Here is an 18,584-nt window from a genome sequence, read left to right as displayed (position 1 = left end):
AATCTATTAAATCAAATTAACAAACTTTAGACACATTTACAAACTCTTGAAACACATTTACAAACTTTTTAGACACAGTTACAATATATTTAAATCAAATTAACAAACTTTAGACACTTTTCCACCTCTTGAATCAAATTTACAAACTTTTTAGACACATTTACAAACTCTTGACACATTTACAAACTCTTGAAACACATTTAAAAACTTTTCAGACACAGTTACAATCTATTAAATTAACAAACTTTAGACACATTTACAAACTCGAATCAAATTTACAAACTTTTTAGAGACATTTACAAACTCTTGAAACACTTTTACAGACTCTTGAAACACATTTACAAACTTTTTAGACACAGTTACAATCTATTAAATCAAATTAACAAACTTTAGACACATTTACAAACTCGAATCAAATTTACAAACTTTTTAGACACATTTACAAACTCTTGAAACATTTACAAACTCTTGAAACACATTTAAAAACTTTTCAGACACAGTTACAATCTATTAAATTAACAAACTTTAGACACATTTACAAACTCGAATCAAATTTACAAACTTTTTAGAGACATTTACAAACTCTTGAAACACTTTTACAGACTCTTGAAACACATTTACAAACTTTTTAGACACAGTTACAATCTATTAAATCAAATTAACAAACTTTAGACACATTTACAAACTCGAATCAAATTTACAAACTTTTTAGACACATTTACAAACTCTTGAAACATTTACAAACTCTTGAAACACATTTAAAAACTTTTCAGACACAGTTACAATCTATTAAATTGACAAACTTTAGACACATTTACAAACTCGAATCAAATTTACAAACTTTTTAGAGACATTTACAAACTCTTGAAACACTTTTACAGACTCTTGAAACACATTTACAAACTTTTTAGACACAGTTACAATCTATTAAATCAAATTAACAAACTTTAGACACATTTACAAACTCGAATCAAATTTACAAACTTTTTAGACACATTTACAAACTCTTGAAACACATTTAAAAACTTTTCAGACACAGTTACAATCTATTAAATTAACAAACTTTAGACACATTTACAAACTCGAATCAAATTTACAAACTTTTTAGAGACATTTACAAACTCTTGAAACACTTTTACAGACTCTTGAAACACATTTACAAACTTTTTAGACACAGTTACAATCTATTAAATCAAATTAACAAACTTTAGACACATTTACAAACTCGAATCAAATTTACAAACTTTTTAGAGACATTTACAAACTCTTGAAACACTTTTACAGACTCTTGAAACACATTTACAAACTTTTTAGACACAGTTACAATCTATTAAATCAAATTAACAAACTTTAGACACATTTACAAACTCGAATCAAATTTACAAACTTTTTAGACACATTTACAAACTCTTGAAACACATTTAAAAACTTTTCAGACACAGTTACAATCTATTAAATTAACAAACTTTAGACACATTTACAAACTCGAATCAAATTTACAAACTTTTTAGAGACATTTACAAACTCTTGAAACACTTTTACAGACTCTTGAAACACATTTACAAACTTTTTAGACACAGTTACAATCTATTAAATCAAATTAACAAACTTTAGACACATTTACAAACTCGAATCAAATTTACAAACTTTTTAGACACATTTACAAACTCTTGAAACATTTACAAACTCTTGAAACACATTTAAAAACTTTTCAGACACAGTTACAATCTATTAAATTAACAAACTTTAGACACATTTACAAACTCTTGAAACACTTTTACAGACTCTTGAAACACATTTACAAACTTTTTAGACACAGTTACAATCTATTAAATCAAATTAACAAACTTTAGACACATTTACAAACTCGAATCAAATTTACAAACTTTTTAGAGACATTTACAAACTCTTGAAACACTTTTACAGACTCTTGAAACACATTTACAAACTTTTTAGACACAGTTACAATCTATTAAATCAAATTAACAAACTTTAGACACATTTACAAACTCGAATCAAATTTACAAACTTTTTAGACACATTTACAAACTCTTGAAACATTTACAAACTCTTGAAACACATTTAAAAACTTTTCAGACACAGTTACAATCTATTAAATTAACAAACTTTAGACACATTTACAAACTCGAATCAAATTTACAAACTTTTTAGAGACATTTACAAACTCTTGAAACACTTTTACAGACTCTTGAAACACATTTACAAACTTTTTAGACACAGTTACAATCTATTAAATCAAATTAACAAACTTTAGACACATTTACAAACTCGAATCAAATTTACAAACTTTTTAGACACATTTACAAACTCTTGAAACACATTTAAAAACTTTTCAGACACAGTTACAATCTATTAAATTAACAAACTTTAGACACATTTACAAACTCAAATCAAATTTACAAACTTTTTAGAGACATTTACAAACTCTTGAAACACTTTTACAGACTCTTGAAACACATTTACAAACTTTTTAGACACAGTTACAATCTATTAAATCAAATTAACAAACTTTAGACACATTTACAAACTCGAATCAAATTTACAAACTTTTTAGACACATTTACAAACTCTTGAAACATTTACAAACTCTTGAAACACATTTAAAAACTTTTCAGACACAGTTACAATCTATTAAATTAACAAACTTTAGACACATTTACAAACTCTTGAAACACTTTTACAGACTCTTGAAACACATTTACAAACTTTTTAGACACAGTTACAATCTATTAAATCAAATTAACAAACTTTAGACACATTTACAAACTCGAATCAAATTTACAAACTTTTTAGACACATGTACAAATCGAAGCAAATTTACAAACTTTTTAGAGACATTTACAAACTCTTGAAACACTTTTACAGACTCTTGAAACACATTTACAAACTTTTTAGACACAGTTACAATCTATTAAATCAAATTAACAAACTTTAGACACATTTACAAACTCGAATCAAATTTACAAACTTTTTAGACACATTTACAAACTCTTGAAACACATTTAAAAACTTTTCAGACACAGTTACAATCTATTAAATTAACAAACTTTAGACACATTTACAAACTCGAATCAAATTTACAAACTTTTTAGAGACATTTACAAACTCTTGAAACACTTTTACAGACTCTTGAAACACATTTACAAACTTTTTAGACACAGTTACAATCTATTAAATCAAATTAACAAACTTTAGACACATTTACAAACTCGAATCAAATTTACAAACTTTTTAGACACATTTACAAACTCTTGAAACATTTACAAACTCTTGAAACACATTTAAAAACTTTTCAGACACAGTTACAATCTTAAATTAACAAACTTTAGACACATTTACAAACTCGAATCAAATTTACAAACTTTTTAGAGACATTTACAAAATCTTGAAACACTTTTACAGACTCTTGAAACACATTTACAAACTTTTTAGACACAGTTACAATCTATTAAATCAAATTAACAAACTTTAGACACATTTACAAACTCTTGAAAAACTTTTACAAACTCTTGAATCAAATTTACAAACTTTTTAGACCCAGTTACAATCTATTACATCAAATTAACAAACTTTAAACACATTTACAAACTCTTTAAGCAAATTGTACATTTCTTTCAGAGTTTGTAAATGTGTTTCGCACTTCTGAGCCACAATCATGTCGGACTGAAGATGCAACATCTGTGAGAAAATATCTTCTTTTTGTTTGACGTTGGTCTTCGAAGATCTGAGAACAAACTTGAGCTACTTTGACCTTGAACCAGGAGAAACACTCTGTTTAATCTGATCTTCATCTTATCTTCAACGCTGACATCTTTGTAGGTGAAGATTTCACAACAAGTGCCTCGTGTGTCAAAGGTGCATCTGAGATGTTGTTGCAATTTTTCAGAAACAACATTTTGAATTATTATTAAACTTATTTTTAATTTCAACTGTTGGATCGACTTCACTTTTTATTGGTGGTGAATAAAAAATAGACCCGAGAGGTTTTGTAGACATTTGTAAACTGATCTTCTTCCTCTCATGTCAACAAAGTTACCTCAACAAACACTTGACTTTCTTCTACACTTAACAAATAAACTATGATATTCTGCTACTTTATTTGTTTATGTTTATATGTATTTATATTTAATACGTTTCTTACGAAATCAAACAACTTTGAAGTTTCCATGAAGATAAAAACAACTAGTTTTGTAAATGGTAACATAGAACATGCAGTATTTGACAACTGAGCAACAAGGAGTTTGCAACATTGCAGTTACACTGTTCTGACTGTCGGGGGAGCAAGAAACAATATTTTCAATCTTGCGTTTTGCTGCTTTAGCGACAAAAAGACAAGTTTATGAGGATGTGTTAAATGTTGTGACGTTTTCAAAGTGACCAAATTACTGTTTATACTTTATTCTTATCTAGATTCATCGATTATACTTTTCTTTAATCATTTTACTGTGTATTAATCTAATATACAATTTAATAAACTAGAATTTCTATTGTCTTTTATCACATTGTTGTTACTATTGTTTTGTTTTTTTAATTAATATCTTTCGTTTTTATGTAAAGCATGTTCTGAAACTAAAGAAAATCATTATAAATTATAATATAATAATATTATATATTATATATTTATATTATATATTAATATAATAATTATATAATTAAAAAGCAGAAGTTTGATAAACACTTTGTAACAGATACTAACACACAAAACGTGATGGATTAAGTTCAGTCAGTGACGTCATCAACGCACAGGTTTTGAAACGTCACTATGACTCACACACGTGACCACGCCCACCGACACACACTCGCATCAAAGTTGTGTTCGTGACAAAGTAACACAATCGAAAGTGTGTTTTTGACACAAACACAACTTTCGTGAACACCGTGTTTGTTTAAACACGCGCGTGAGTCTCGCTCCAGGCTCGCGGCTCACCTGTCGACAGGAAGTGCCGTGACGTGACGTCACCGGGAGACGTGGTTTCAGGAATGGACTCAGGAATTCGACAGAAACGAATCCTGCTGAACCGGATCGGCGACCCGAGCCTTTATAACCGTCGCCTCGCAGCGGAACCGAACCACACACACCTGTGACACCAACTCTCGGAACCGCACTTACCTGAGCAGGTGAAGCCACAGCAACATGTCGGTCAAGAGCATTCTCCCGGACGACGAGGACTTCCGGACCTTCAGGCATCAGTGCGTGAACGTGGACAACTGGACCAAGAAGTTCGACGAGGACGGGATGCAGGTGTGGGCGGAAGTGGTGAAGAACAAGAAGAACTCCTCCAAGATCCACAAGATCAAGGTCGGTCCTTCAACAGCACTTTTGAAAAAAACGTCGAGATTTATTAACGTTTGTTTTTTAATTAATTTAGTGTAAAATGACGATCAACGACGTTTCGGCCGCGACCATGTATGACGTCATCCACGATGGACGGTACCGAAAGGAATGGGATCCAACGACCGGCGACAGTTTTGACATCGCCAGGCTTTCTACTAATGCTGACGTGGGATATTATTCATGTGAGTCTCTTTTAATACAAAATAATAATGTTTATTGCGTTAAAAACACGAAATGATTGAATCAATTGTCAACGACGGCGTCTCGCTCGATCCAAAAAGCTATTGTAGCTCATTGTTAACTATAAAAACTCTTCGTTTATTGAAAAGGTTGGTTTAAAAAATGTGATCAAACATTAAAAACCCACACAATTGTTGTTTTAAATGAACACATCTGTGTGTAATGAATGTATAGTTCAGTTCTACACGATTTATGTGTCAACAAAATGGCGAGTAAACGTTAAAAAAGTACATATTTTAGTGAGTTTTTCAATAGTTATTTTTAATCGAGTACATTTATTAGTGGAAATAACTTGTTTAAAAGACAAAGAAAAACGAATAGTTCCCGTTTGTATTGACTTGTTAGCATTAGCATTAGCATTGTAATAATGTAATAATAATGATGCCTTCAAGTACAAACAAAGCAATGTTGTGACACGACAAACAATGTTGTGATAAGATCTCAGGAAAACAACTTTCTAACAACATTTTCAAATGTTTTTATCAATGTTTCTCTCGTAAAAGTTGGAGTTTGAAGTGAAATAATTTAAGCGTCAGGTTGTAAACAAGTGTAAACAAGTGTAAACAAGTGTAAACAAGTGTAAACAAGTGTCGACACACAGTTTTAATTCACAATCTTAAAGGGTTCTACAGGTGCATAGCGGGAAGTCAAAACAAATATTAATCAAGATAACGACTGTTAATCTCGTATCTCAGTGAAATAATATTGAACTAAAAGTTAAATCATCTACTGAAACTATTTCTGACGTAAACAAAACCATTTTTACTTTTATTCTAGTGTTATTTAGAATGAGGGGGTGACGGGAAAACTTTAGAGTTTGACTTTAAAAGAAAGTGAAGTTTCTTAATTCAAGTTTCACTGCGATGATGATGAATCTATTATCTCCTCAAGTTAAAGTAAGACTCGAGATGTCGTTGTGTTGAATCCACACGATGACGTTGAGCTTCAAATGAAACCCTTTGTTTTGTTTTTTATCCTCCATTTTTAAACTTGTGTTGTTGTTGGACTCGGGGCGTCGAGGGACTCGGCCTCGAGGGAGAGAGAGAGTCTCTGAGCTATTTATTATCATAACAAGGTCAGACTCACAGACAGGCTTCGAGGATCTGTTTTCACGCGACTCACGCCTGGTTTTTAATGTTTTTATGCTGTGGCTCCTGAGGGATCAATAAAGTTCTACCTAACCTAACCTAATGAGAAATGTGAAGGAAAAACACTTTTTTAGAAACGCAAACCTGGCTTTGTTTTACTGCGTCTTCACATGAATCCATAGTGAAAAATCTTCTTTGACTTAAAACACATTTATGTTCTTAACCTTCAACAAAAATCATGACAAGATGATGAAAATTATATTGTATAATTTCAAATCTTGTCCTATTAAATCAATAGGTCAGGGTCTGAAACCATTTATTAATATTATCCTGAATTTTACTTACTTTGTATAAAACATTACATTTATAGTCATATAAATGTTTTTTATATTAAGTAATGATGTTGAAATGTTGCGTATAAAGTCACATATTGACACAATAATAATAGTGTAACTAGAAAGAGTGTATTTCCAGAAGAAAATGTAGTGTGAATGTTGAACCTGCTGTGCTGAAGATGAAGTAGTAGTAGTTGGTAGTTAAAGTAGAAGAAGTGGAATTAGAAGTATTAGAAACGTAAAAGTAGTAGTAGAATTAGTAGTAAAAGTAGAAGTAGTAGTAGTAGAAGTAGTAGTGGAAGTATTAGTGGAATTAGTAGTTAATGTAGAAGAAGTGGAATAAGTATTAGTAGAATTAGTAGTAGTAGTATTGGTAGTAGAAGTAGTGGTGCAAGTATGATTCGAATTAGTAGTTAATGTAGAAGAAGTGGAATAAGTATTAGTAGTATTAGTAGTAGTGGTGGAAGTATTAGTGGAATTAGTAGTTAATGTAGAAGAAGTGGAATAAGTAGTAGTAGAATTAGTAGTAGTAGTATTGGTAGTAGAATTAGTGGTGCAAGTATTATTCGAATTAGTAGTTAATGTAGAAGAAGTGGAATAAGTATTAGTAGTATTAGTAGTTGTGGTGGAAGTATTAGTGGAATTAGTAGTTAATGTAGAAGAAGTGGAATAAGTAGTAGTAGAATTAGTAGTAGTAGTATTGGTAGTAGAATTAGTGGTGCAAGTATTATTCGAATTAGTAGTTAATGTAGAAGAAGTGGAATAAGTAGTAGTAGTATTAGTAGTAGTGGTGGAAGTATTAGTGGAATTAGTAGTTAATGTAGAAGAAGTGGAATAAGTAGTAGTAGTATTGGTAGTAGAAGTAGTGGTGGAAGTATTAGTGGAATTAGTAGTTAATGTAGAAGAAGTGGAATAAGTAGTAGTAGTATTAGTAGTAGTGGTGGAAGTATTAGTGGAATTAGTAGTTAAAGTAGAAGAAGTGGAATTGCTAGTAATAGTAGAAGTATTAGAACATTAAAAGTAATAGTAGAATTAGCAGTAGAAGTAGTAGTGGAATAAGTAGGTCAGAGTGGAAGGAGTTGAAACATGAGTTAAAGATTTTCCCCATTGAAATGAATGGGGTAGAAAAAGAGGAATAGAAGAAAGGGTGGAAGAGATTAAAGAAAGATAAAACATAGCCCGCATTTCGGAAACAAGTTGAATTGATCAAAGATTAGGTCAGAAGAAAACATGATCTCTATTTTTTGTCTTTTTGTGAACGCTTCCCAGCATTCACACAATTATCTTTTTGTAAAGTTTATTTATTCATAAGGTCTTAATGTGAAGATGCGTCAACATGAATCTGCTCAATTAAAAATACTGTGTAGCGTCTAATAATAAATAATAAAACGCTTTTGCATGATGTGTTTCTACAGGGTTGTGTCCGAACCCGATCACGAACAGAGACGTCGTGACGCTGCGATCATGGCAGGCAACGGACGAGGAATATACCATCATCAACTTCTCCGTCAAGCACCCGGTAAAACACACACACACACACACACACACACACACACACACACACTAATATAATTATATTATTATTATAATGATCATATAATTACTCATTATAAACCGACACAGTGAACTTCTACAATTACAAAACAATCTTGATCTTCTTCAATAAAAACTCTTTTCTTTCCCCAAATATTATAAAAGACATTTTCTTTGTCCCACGTTCAGTAACTAGTCGTGTGTGTTTGTCTGTTGCTTAATAACTAGTCGTGTGTGTTTGTCTGTTGCTTAATAACTAGTCGTGTGTATTTGTCTGTTGCTTAATAACTAGTCGTGTGTGTTTGTCTGTTGCTTAATATCTAGTCGTGTGTATTTGTCTGTTGCTTAATAACTTGTCCTGTGTGTTTGTCTGTTGCTTAATAACTAGTCGTGTGTGTTTGTCTGTTGCTTAATAACTAGTCGTGTGTGTTTGTCTGTTGCTTAATAACTAGTCGTGTGTGTTTGTCTGTTGCTTAATAACTAGTCGTGTGTGTTTGTCTGTTGCTTAATAACTAGTCGTGTGTATTTGTCTGTTGCTTAATAACTAGTCGTGTGTGTTTGTCTGTTGCTTAATATCTAGTCGTGTGTATTTGTCTGTTGCTTAATAACTTGTCCTGTGTGTTTGTCTGTTGCTTAATAACTAGTCGTGTGTGTTTGTCTGTTGCTTAATAACTAGTCGTGTGTGTTTGTCTGTTGCTTAATAACTAGTCGTGTGTGTTTGTCTGTTGCTTAATAACTAGTCGTGTGTGTTTGTCTGTTGCTTAAAAACTAGTCGTGTGTATTTGTCTGTTGCTTAATAACTTGTCGTGTGTGTTTGTCTGTTGCTTAATAACTAGTCGTGTGTGTTTGTCTGTTTCTTAATAACTAGTCGTGTGTGTTTGTCTGTTGCTTAAAAACTAGTCGTGTGTATTTGTCTGTTGCTTAATAACTTGTCGTGTGTGTTTGTCTGTTGCTTAATAACTAGTCGTGTGTGTTTGTCTGTTGCTTAATAACTAGTCGTGTGTATTTGTCTGTTGCTTAATAACTAGTCGTGTGTGTTTGTCTGTTGCTTAATAACTAGTCATGTGTGTTTGTCTGTTGCTTAATAACTAGTTGTGTGTATTTGTCTGTTGCTTAATAACTAGTCGTGTGTGTTTGTCTGTTGCTTAATAACTAGTTGTGTGTATTTGTCTGTTGCTTAATAACTAGTCGTGTGTATTTGTCTGTTGCTTAATAACTAGTCGTGTGTGTTTGTCTGTTGCTTAATAACTAGTCGTGTGTGTTTGTCTGTTGCTTAATAACTAGTCATGTGTGTTTGTCTGTTGCTTAATAACTAGTTGTGTGTATTTGTCTGTTGCTTAATAACTAGTCGTGTGTGTTTGTCTGTTGCTTAATAACTAGTTGTGTGTATTTGTCTGTTGCTTAATAACTAGTCGTGTGTATTTGTCTGTTGCTTAATAACTAGTCGTGTGTGTTTGTCTGTTGCTTAATAACTAGTCGTGTGTGTTTGTCTGTTGCTTAATAACTAGTCGTGTGTGTTTGTCTGTTGCTTAATAACTAGTCGTGTGTATTTGTCTGTTGCTTAATAACTAGTCGTGTGTGTTTGTCTGTTGCTTAATAACTAGTCGTGTGTGTTTGTCTGTTGCTTAATAACTAGTCGTGTGTGTTTGTCTGTTGCTTAATAACTAGTCGTGTGTGTTTGTCTGTTGCTTAATAACTAGTCGTGTGTGTTTGTCTGTTGCTTAATAACTAGTCGTGTGTATTTGTCTGTTGCTTAATAACTAGTCGTGTGTGTTTGTCTGTTGCTTAATAACTAGTCGTGTGTATTTGTCTGTTTCTTAATAACTAGTCGTGTGTGTTTGTCTGTTCCTTAATAACTAGTCGTGTGTGTTTGTCTGTTGCTTAATAACTAGTCGTGTGTGTTTGTCTGTTGCTTAATAACTAGTCGTGTGTGTTTGTCTGTTGCTTAATAACTAGTCGTGTGTGTTTGTCTGTTGCTTAATAACTAGTCGTGTGTGTTTGTCTGTTGCTTTATAACTAGTCGTGTGTGTTTGTCTGTTGCTTAATAACTAGTCGTGTGTGTTTGTCTGTTGCTTAATAACTAGTCGTGTGTATTTGTCTGTTGCTTAATAACTAGTCGTGTGTGTTTGTCTGTTGCTTTATAACTAGTCGTGTGTGTTTGTCTGTTGCTTAATAACTAGTCGTGTGTGTTTGTCTGTTGCTTAATAACTAGTCGTGTGTGTTTGTCTGTTGCTTAATAACTAGTCGTGTGTGTTTGTCTGTTGCTTAATAACTAGTCGTGTGTGTTTGTCTGTTGCTTAATAACTAGTCGTGTGTGTTTGTCTGTTGCTTAATAACTAGTCGTGTGTGTTTGTCTGTTGCTTAATAACTAGTCGTGTGTGTTTGTCTGTTGCTTAATAACTAGTCGTGTGTGTTTGTCTGTTGCTTAATAACTAGTCGTGTGTGTTTGTCTGTTGCTTAATAACTAGTCGTGTGTGTTTGTCTGTTGCTGATGTTCCTGGAGTCACTTCTGTGTTTCAGGCAGTTTTTGAAGGATTTTTCGTTTGTTTCTTGTTTACAATTAAATATGGAAAAAAGACAAAAAAACCCTGAGTTATGATCATAATCCCAGGTTCTACGAATGGGTGCTGCGCCCTCTAACCGCTTCGCTATTGGTTTAGAGACGATGAAGGGCCTCGAGGATGAACCAATAGCGAAGCGGTTAGAGGGCGCAGCACCAAATGAAGTAGAACTTTACTTTTCAAACACAACGAGACACGAAAAGAAATGTTTGTGAAAAAAGATTCTGTTGTTTTGTTTCTGCGTTCGTGTCTTTTAAATGTTTTTGATTCAAATTTTACTTTAGAATATTTTTGTTCACTTGTAATTATCAAGTAAAATCAAAAGTAAAGTAAAAATATCTCAACTTGCTAAAGACAAAAGTCTCCATAAGTCATCGCAGGACATTTGCATCCATGAGTGAAAAAGTTGATCAAATATTTAACTAAATGATTGGTTTTAAAAATACTGGGACAATGGTGGGACACCCTGGAAAGGTGGTCGTGTGGTTTATTCATTTGTATTTCATCTCCTCAGGATTTCCCTCCGACCAAAGGCCTGGTCCGAGCCATCTCCATCATCACGGGCTACTACATCAAGCCTCTGGGCCCCAACAGATGCACCTTCATCTACCTGTCGCAGGCCGACCCTAAAGGTGAAGGTCAAAGGTCACGGCCCTCAGAGGGACTTCATTGAAACTTAACTTCTTCTTCTTCAATGTTCAGGAAATCTTCCCAAGTGGCTGGTCAACAAGGCGTCGCACGTCCTGGCTCCCAAGGTGAGGTGTGTGTGTGTGTGTGTGTGTGTGTGAGGGGTGTGTGTGTGAGGGGTGTGTGTGTGAGGGGTGTGTGTGTGAGGGGTGTGAGGTGTGTGTGTATCAAGGCGTGTGAGCTCTGTTGTGTGCGAGGACAATGGCAGCCATAGAAACACCAGAGCAGGGAGAGTTGCTGACGAAGTCTCAGTGGAACTGGTCGAACCTGTTTCTCTGTTTCTTCGTGAAACTTCAAGTGTGACTCGACAAATACTCGCCATTGTTTTATTCACGACTCGAATGATGTTCAAGTCGCCGAGACTCGAGAGTTTGTGAACTTAAATCAAACGAAGAGAAAAACGTTATTTTTAACCAGAAGTAAAAGTGTTTTATTATCTTTTCACTCAAACTAACTTCATTATCTATGAGTTTGTTTTTCTTTCACCAAACACTTGAATTGAACTCAATTTAACTATTATTGTTGACGTTAGCTAATCTCTGTTCCTTATCTTATCTTAAACTCTTGACATGTTTACAGTTCAACATGAACATCTACTTAGAGTTCTATCGATTATTAATGTCTGAACGACATCAGCGACTCTTGACTCGTCGACTTTACTCTTGAAATAAACTGTAAACTCGTGAAAACGAGTGAAAAACGAATCATTTATCGCGACTGTTTTCATCCGACGGTCGTTCCTTCAAGACGACATTAGTGAAAAAAACGAATGAACTTAATGTTAAAATAAGTGAAAATGTTTCTACTTTAAATCTTTGTTAATGTAAAAAATCTCACTAAAATATCAACTTTAAGACGCATGGAAAATAAAATAGCAGTTTTTTAAACTAGTTTGTTAAATAAAACACATCCTTAAAAAACATCATAAAAATACTTTTATAAACAAGATAAACGACTACGAATAAATGTTTACGAGTCGAGATCATCGAGTCGTTTATTTTGACTCGCGATATTAATTAAAGGGTAAAAATTCCCAATAATGTTGTTTTTCTTTGATCTGTTTTTTTGCCTTAAATTTAGAATAATTATAATAATATAATTATTGTTATTAATTAAAATAACAATAATTATTAAGTCAAAATAAGGGTTTATTATTCATGAAAATCCAACTTTCAATCCCTAACTTAACTTGTTGTGTTGACTCTTTAGTGCTGGAGTTGTGGGTGTGAAACCGCTGGTCGGTCACTTGCTGTCGTTATCGTGGATTTGTCTGGTTTATGGTTGAATTTTTTATTCACGTGTTGACTTCACTGAAGCAGAACCTGCTGCTCAAAGTGAACCTCGAGAGTCAAACACATTATAAAAAAACGACCAGAACTGCATCAGTTCATGCTCGACCCGGGGTCGGGTCGCGGGGGCAGCGTCTTTAGTGTCCCAGCTTCCCGGGGTCTCACCGGTGAGGATTCCTAATCGATGCCCACGTGTTGCTGCAGTGATGAATGTTGTCGTGAGGATGGAAGTCGTTTGTTTAAAGTCGTACTTTAGAAACGTCCGATGATGTGACGGGTCAAAGGTCGTGACCTCAAGTCTAGGATCAGAACGCTCAGTCCTCGGGGAAAGTTCTGGAACATTTGTTTGATGCCAAACGTCCCGGAGGACGAAGCTGTCGTGACCCGGTTCTGTCAACACCGGAGGAGAAAAGTTCTGATGGACTCGACTGGATCGTGACGTTAAAGTCCACGAGTTCCATCGTTGCTCACATGTGACCCGTGAGTCCGGTTCTGGTAGAACTTCAGCGTCAGATGTTTCACTTTAAAATGTTGACTTTTTATTTTTATTGAAAGAAAATTAAGATTTAATTCATTTTATATAATAAATGTTTAATTTGTTTTAATTAAATAATTAAAATCAGTAATTTCTAAAGGTTGAAAATGTTTTAAAAATAATTTCATTAATTCATTTCTATATTGATTTGTTTTTATTGAATAATTTTATTCAGATTTAAATCAATATTTTCTGTATTGAAAGTTTTAACTTTATTAAATAATTTAATAACAAGGATTCGAATATTTTCAGAAATAAACCTTTATTTTCTACAAAGTTTGACGATTTAATTCTATTCATTTTAAAATATTTTTTTCTAAATTGAATTTATTTTAATTCATAATCTTTTAAATTGAATATAAAATCGTCAGATTTTCTTTTTTTGCATTAAATACATTTATCTATATTTAAAGATTTTGTATTTAGAAAAAGTATATTTTTGTATTATTATTTTAACGTATCATGTGTATGTTTTTTTATTTTTACAATTAAAAAAAATATTCAAAAGGTTATAAAAATAAAATTTAACCTTTTAAAATATTATATATATATACATTTTCTTTTTTCTTTTTTTAATAAAAAAAAATGCTTCAAAACAATGTTTCATTAGACAAATAAAACCAGTTTCAACATTTAAAATGTTAAATAAAAGATTCTGGCACTGATTAAACTCCATATTATAATGTTATATACATTTTTTATTGCTATATTATAATATTATTATAACTTATTATTATTATACTATATTGCTGACTCATGTCAAGGGCGTGTCGTGACCTCCTGGACTCACTCTCTCTCTCTCTCTCTCTCTCTCTCTCTCTCTCTCTCTCGCTCAGGTGATGCGATGCGTCCACAAGGCGGGTCAGAACTACCCGGAGTGGAAGCAGCAGAACTCTCCGGACCAGAAGCCGTGGCTGAACCCGGAGCAGAACATGCTGCCCATGATGGACCCGGCGGATCTGTCGGTGCAGAGAGGAGACTCGCTGGAGAACGTGGACGAGAGCTGCAAGAACGAGCAGGAGTGAAGGAGGAGGAGATGAAGAAGAAGATGAAGAGGATGATGAAGATGATGATGATGAAGAAGAGACTTTAAATGAAGTAGTGCCATGAGGGGGGGGGGGAGCGTCCGAACACGTGGTCACAACACACACACTCGCTCGATGCTGAACTAGAACCTCGTCAGTGTTTCAGTGAAGATTTTATAACGTTTTAAAGTCACATTTTTAATTCTGCTCAAAGTTTTCGGTGACATTGTTGTTGAAGGTTTTTGTGTTTTTGACACGTCTGTTGTTTGTTTACCTGAAAACACACAAAAGTCCAGATATTTATTCAGATTTAAATCCATTTTTGTAATTTATTTATTTTAGACTTTAATGAAGGTTTTGTCGGCGCCTGATGAAGTTTTTCTTCTTATGTCCAGTTTTTGCTTCAAAGTTTTTTTTCCAGCAAAAATAAACGACATATTTTTCAACATCTCGCCTCGTTTTCAAACCACGAAGATCTGCAGGAGAACGAGAAGAACCGGTCGCTCGGGGTTCAAGCCTCAGTTACACAACAGTTGTCGACACTTTTCTCGTCTGACGCACAAACATCTTGACAACTGGACCAAGTTTGTACAAAGAAATGATTTATGACAGTTTGACATGTTTGTATCAACATCTTTACAGGTTTAAATAAAGTTTGTCTTCAAACACAACGCGTTCATTTCCTGACTCTTCAAACAAAATCATTCAATATCTGAAGTTAAACTGAAGACTGTGTTTCCATGGCAACCGTGTGCCGAGGCTGAACTTGGACTCAATAAGTGATGGTCGTGACTTTATGTCGTTAAATAAAACAAAAAAACATCTGAGAATTAATGAACCATGACATCATCTGGAATATTATACGCGTGTCCGTCATCAGTCAAGATGAAGGTGACGCGACAGGATGGATCAGGCGCGTGGGAGGAGGAGGAGGAGGAGGAAGATGGACGTTATAGGATGTGATGCTGCCCCCTAGTGGACGGTCCGCTCCTTCTGCCTTTGATAGTCTTAAGAGAAAAACAGAAGAATCAAGTGAGATATTGTTTTTCTAACGATATTTATCATTTAATTAAATCCATAAAACATGATATTTTAAATTTATAAAACAAGGTTATAAATATTTATGGTAAGCATTTTTTAAAATAATTAATTCATTATATTTAATTATTTTGTCTTTTTTAATTAAATATTAACTGTTATAATAAATCCATTATTGGCTTATTTTCAATTTAGATATATTTTGCTTCAATTATTACATAATAATCCAATGCAACATTGTCAATACATAATAAATGACTTGGTGTTGTGATATTGTAATACCAAGTATATGTGTAGTATTTTCAAGTACTTGACTCTGGTGTTGTGATAGTGTAGTAACAAGTATATATGTGTAGTATTTTCAAGTACTTGACTCTGGTGTTGTGATAGTGTAGTAACAAGTATATATGTGTAGTATTTTCAAGTACTTGACTCTGGTGTTGTGATAGTATAGTAACAAGTATATATGTGTAGTATTTTCAAGTACTTGACTCTGGTGTTGTGATAGTGTAGTAACAAGTATATATGTGTAGTATTTTCAAGTACTTGACTCTGGTGTTGTGATAGTGTAGTAACAAGTATATATGTGTAGTATTGTCCAGTACTTGACTCTGGTGTTGTGATAGTGTAGTAACAAGTATATATGTGTAGTATTGTCCAGTACTTGACTCTGGTGTTGTGATTGTGTAGTAACAAGTATATATGTGTAGTATTGTCCAGTACTTGACTCTGGTGTTGTGATAGTGTAGTAACAAGTATATATATGTGTAGTATTGTCCAGTACTTGACTCTGGTGTTGTGATAGTGTAGTAACAAGTATATATGTGTATTCTTGTCCAGTACTTGACTCTGGTGTTGTGATAGTGTAGTAACAAGTATATATGTGTAGTATTTTCAAGTACTTGACTCTGGTGTTGTGATAGTGTAGTAACAAGTATATATGTGTAGTATTTTCAAGTACTTGACTCTGGTGTTGTGATAGTATAGTAACAAGTATATATGTGTAGTATTTTCAAGTACTTGACTCTGGTGTTGTGATAGTGTAGTAACAAGTATATATGTGTAGTATTTTCAAGTACTTGACTCTGGTGTTGTGATAGTGTAGTAACAAGTATATATGTGTAGTATTGTCCAGTACTTGACTCTGGTGTTGTGATAGTGTAGTAACAAGTATATATGTGTAGTATTGTCCAGTACTTGACTCTGGTGTTGTGATTGTGTAGTAACAAGTATATATGTGTAGTATTGTCCAGTACTTGACTCTGGTGTTGTGATAGTGTAGTAACAAGTATATATATGTGTAGTATTGTCCAGTACTTGACTCTGGTGTTGTGATAGTGTAGTAACAAGTATATATGTGTATTCTTGTCCAGTACTTGACTCTGGTGTTGTGATAGTGTAGTAACAAGTATATATGTGTAGTATTTTCAAGTTTTTGACTCTGGTGTTGTGATAGTGTAGTAACAAGTATATATGTGTGTAGTATTGTCCAGTACTTGACTCTGGTGTTGTGATAGTGTAGTAACAAGTATATATGTGTAGTATTGTCCAGTACTTGACTCTGGTGTTGTGATAGTGTAGTAACAAGTATATATGTGTAGTATTGTCCAGTACTTGACTCTGGTGTTGTGATAGTGTAGTAACAAGTATATATGTGTAGTATTTTCAAGTACTTGACTCTGGTGTTGTGATAGTGTAGTAACAAGTATATATGTGTAGTATTTTCAAGTACTTTACTCTGGTGTTGTGATAGTGTAGTAACAAGTATATATGTGTAGTATTTTCAAGTACTTGACTCTGGTGTTGTGATAGTGTAGTAACAAGTATATATGTGTAGTATTTTCAAGTACTTGACTCTGGTGTTGTGATAGTGTAGTAACAAGTATATATGTGTAGTATTGTCCAGTACTTGACTCTGGTGTTGTGATAGTGTAGTAACAAGTATATATGTGTAGTATTGTCCAGTACTTGACTCTGGTGTTGTGATTGTGTAGTAACAAGTATATATGTGTAGTATTGTCCAGTACTTGACTCTGGTGTTGTGATTGTGTAGTAACAAGTATATATGTGTAGTATTGTCCAGTACTTGACTCTGGTGTTGTGATAGTGTAGTAACAAGTATATATATGTGTAGTATTGTCCAGTACTTGACTCTGGTGTTGTGATAGTGTAGTAACAAGTATATATGTGTAGTATTGTCCAGTACTTGACTCTGGTGTTGTGATAGTGTAGTAACAAGTATATATGTGTAGTATTGTCCAGTACTTGACTCTGGTGTTGTGATAGTGTAGTAACAAGTATATATGTGTAGTATTGTCCAGTACTTGACTCTGGTGTTGTGATAGTGTAGTAACAAGTATATATGTGTAGTATTGTCCAGTACTTGACTCTGGTGTTGTGATAGTGTAATACCAAGTATATGTGTAGTATTTTCAAGTACTTGACTCTGGTGTTGTGATAGTGTAGTAACAAGTATATATGTGTAGTATTTTCAAGTACTTGACTCTGGTGTTGTGATAGTGTAGTAACAAGTATATATGTGTAGTATTTTCAAGTACTTGACTCTGGTGTTGTGATAGTATAGTAACAAGTATATATGTGTAGTATTTTCAAGTACTTGACTCTGGTGTTGTGATAGTGTAGTAACAAGTATATATGTGTAGTATTTTCAAGTACTTGACTCTGGTGTTGTGATAGTGTAGTAACAAGTATATATGTGTAGTATTGTCCAGTACTTGACTCTGGTGTTGTGATAGTGTAGTAACAAGTATATATGTGTAGTATTGTCCAGTACTTGACTCTGGTGTTGTGATTGTGTAGTAACAAGTATATATGTGTAGTATTGTCCAGTACTTGACTCTGGTGTTGTGATAGTGTAGTAACAAGTATATATATGT

General features: G+C 33.3%; 1 protein-coding gene across 1 annotated transcript; it reads left to right on the top strand.

Annotated features, from left to right (window-relative positions):
• Window positions 1–5,029: 5,029 nt before the first annotated feature.
• On the top strand, window positions 5,030–15,320 carry stard14 (START domain containing 14). The gene is made up of 6 exons (XM_087799594.1): window positions 5,030–5,320; window positions 5,391–5,538; window positions 8,435–8,538; window positions 11,628–11,745; window positions 11,816–11,868; window positions 14,461–15,320. The coding sequence occupies exons 1-6, from the start codon at window positions 5,156–5,158 to the stop codon at window positions 14,647–14,649; spliced, it is 777 nt and encodes a 258-aa protein (XP_087655720.1). The 5' UTR covers window positions 5,030–5,155; the 3' UTR covers window positions 14,650–15,320.
• Window positions 15,321–18,584: the final 3,264 nt, after the last annotated feature.

The sequence above is a fragment of the Callionymus lyra genome, chromosome 9, assembly GCF_982586985.1.
Source record: "Callionymus lyra chromosome 9, fCalLyr1.hap1.1, whole genome shotgun sequence".
Lineage (NCBI taxonomy): Eukaryota > Metazoa > Chordata > Actinopteri > Syngnathiformes > Callionymidae > Callionymus > Callionymus lyra.
The sequence above is the reverse complement of the archived record's forward strand: the minus strand, read 5'-3'. Positions and strand labels throughout refer to the sequence as shown.

Bases quoted from the DNA above. Each gene is read 5' to 3' on its own strand.
- stard14 (XM_087799594.1), top strand. From the start codon at position 5,156: ATGTCGGTCAAGAGCATTCTCCCGGACGACGAGGACTTCCGGACCTTC. The intron at 5,321-5,390 runs GTCGGTCCTTCA...TAATTAATTTAG, and splicing joins CCAAGATCCACAAGATCAAG to TGTAAAATGACGATCAACGA. The intron at 5,539-8,434 runs GTGAGTCTCTTT...GTGTTTCTACAG, and splicing joins TGACGTGGGATATTATTCAT to GGTTGTGTCCGAACCCGATC.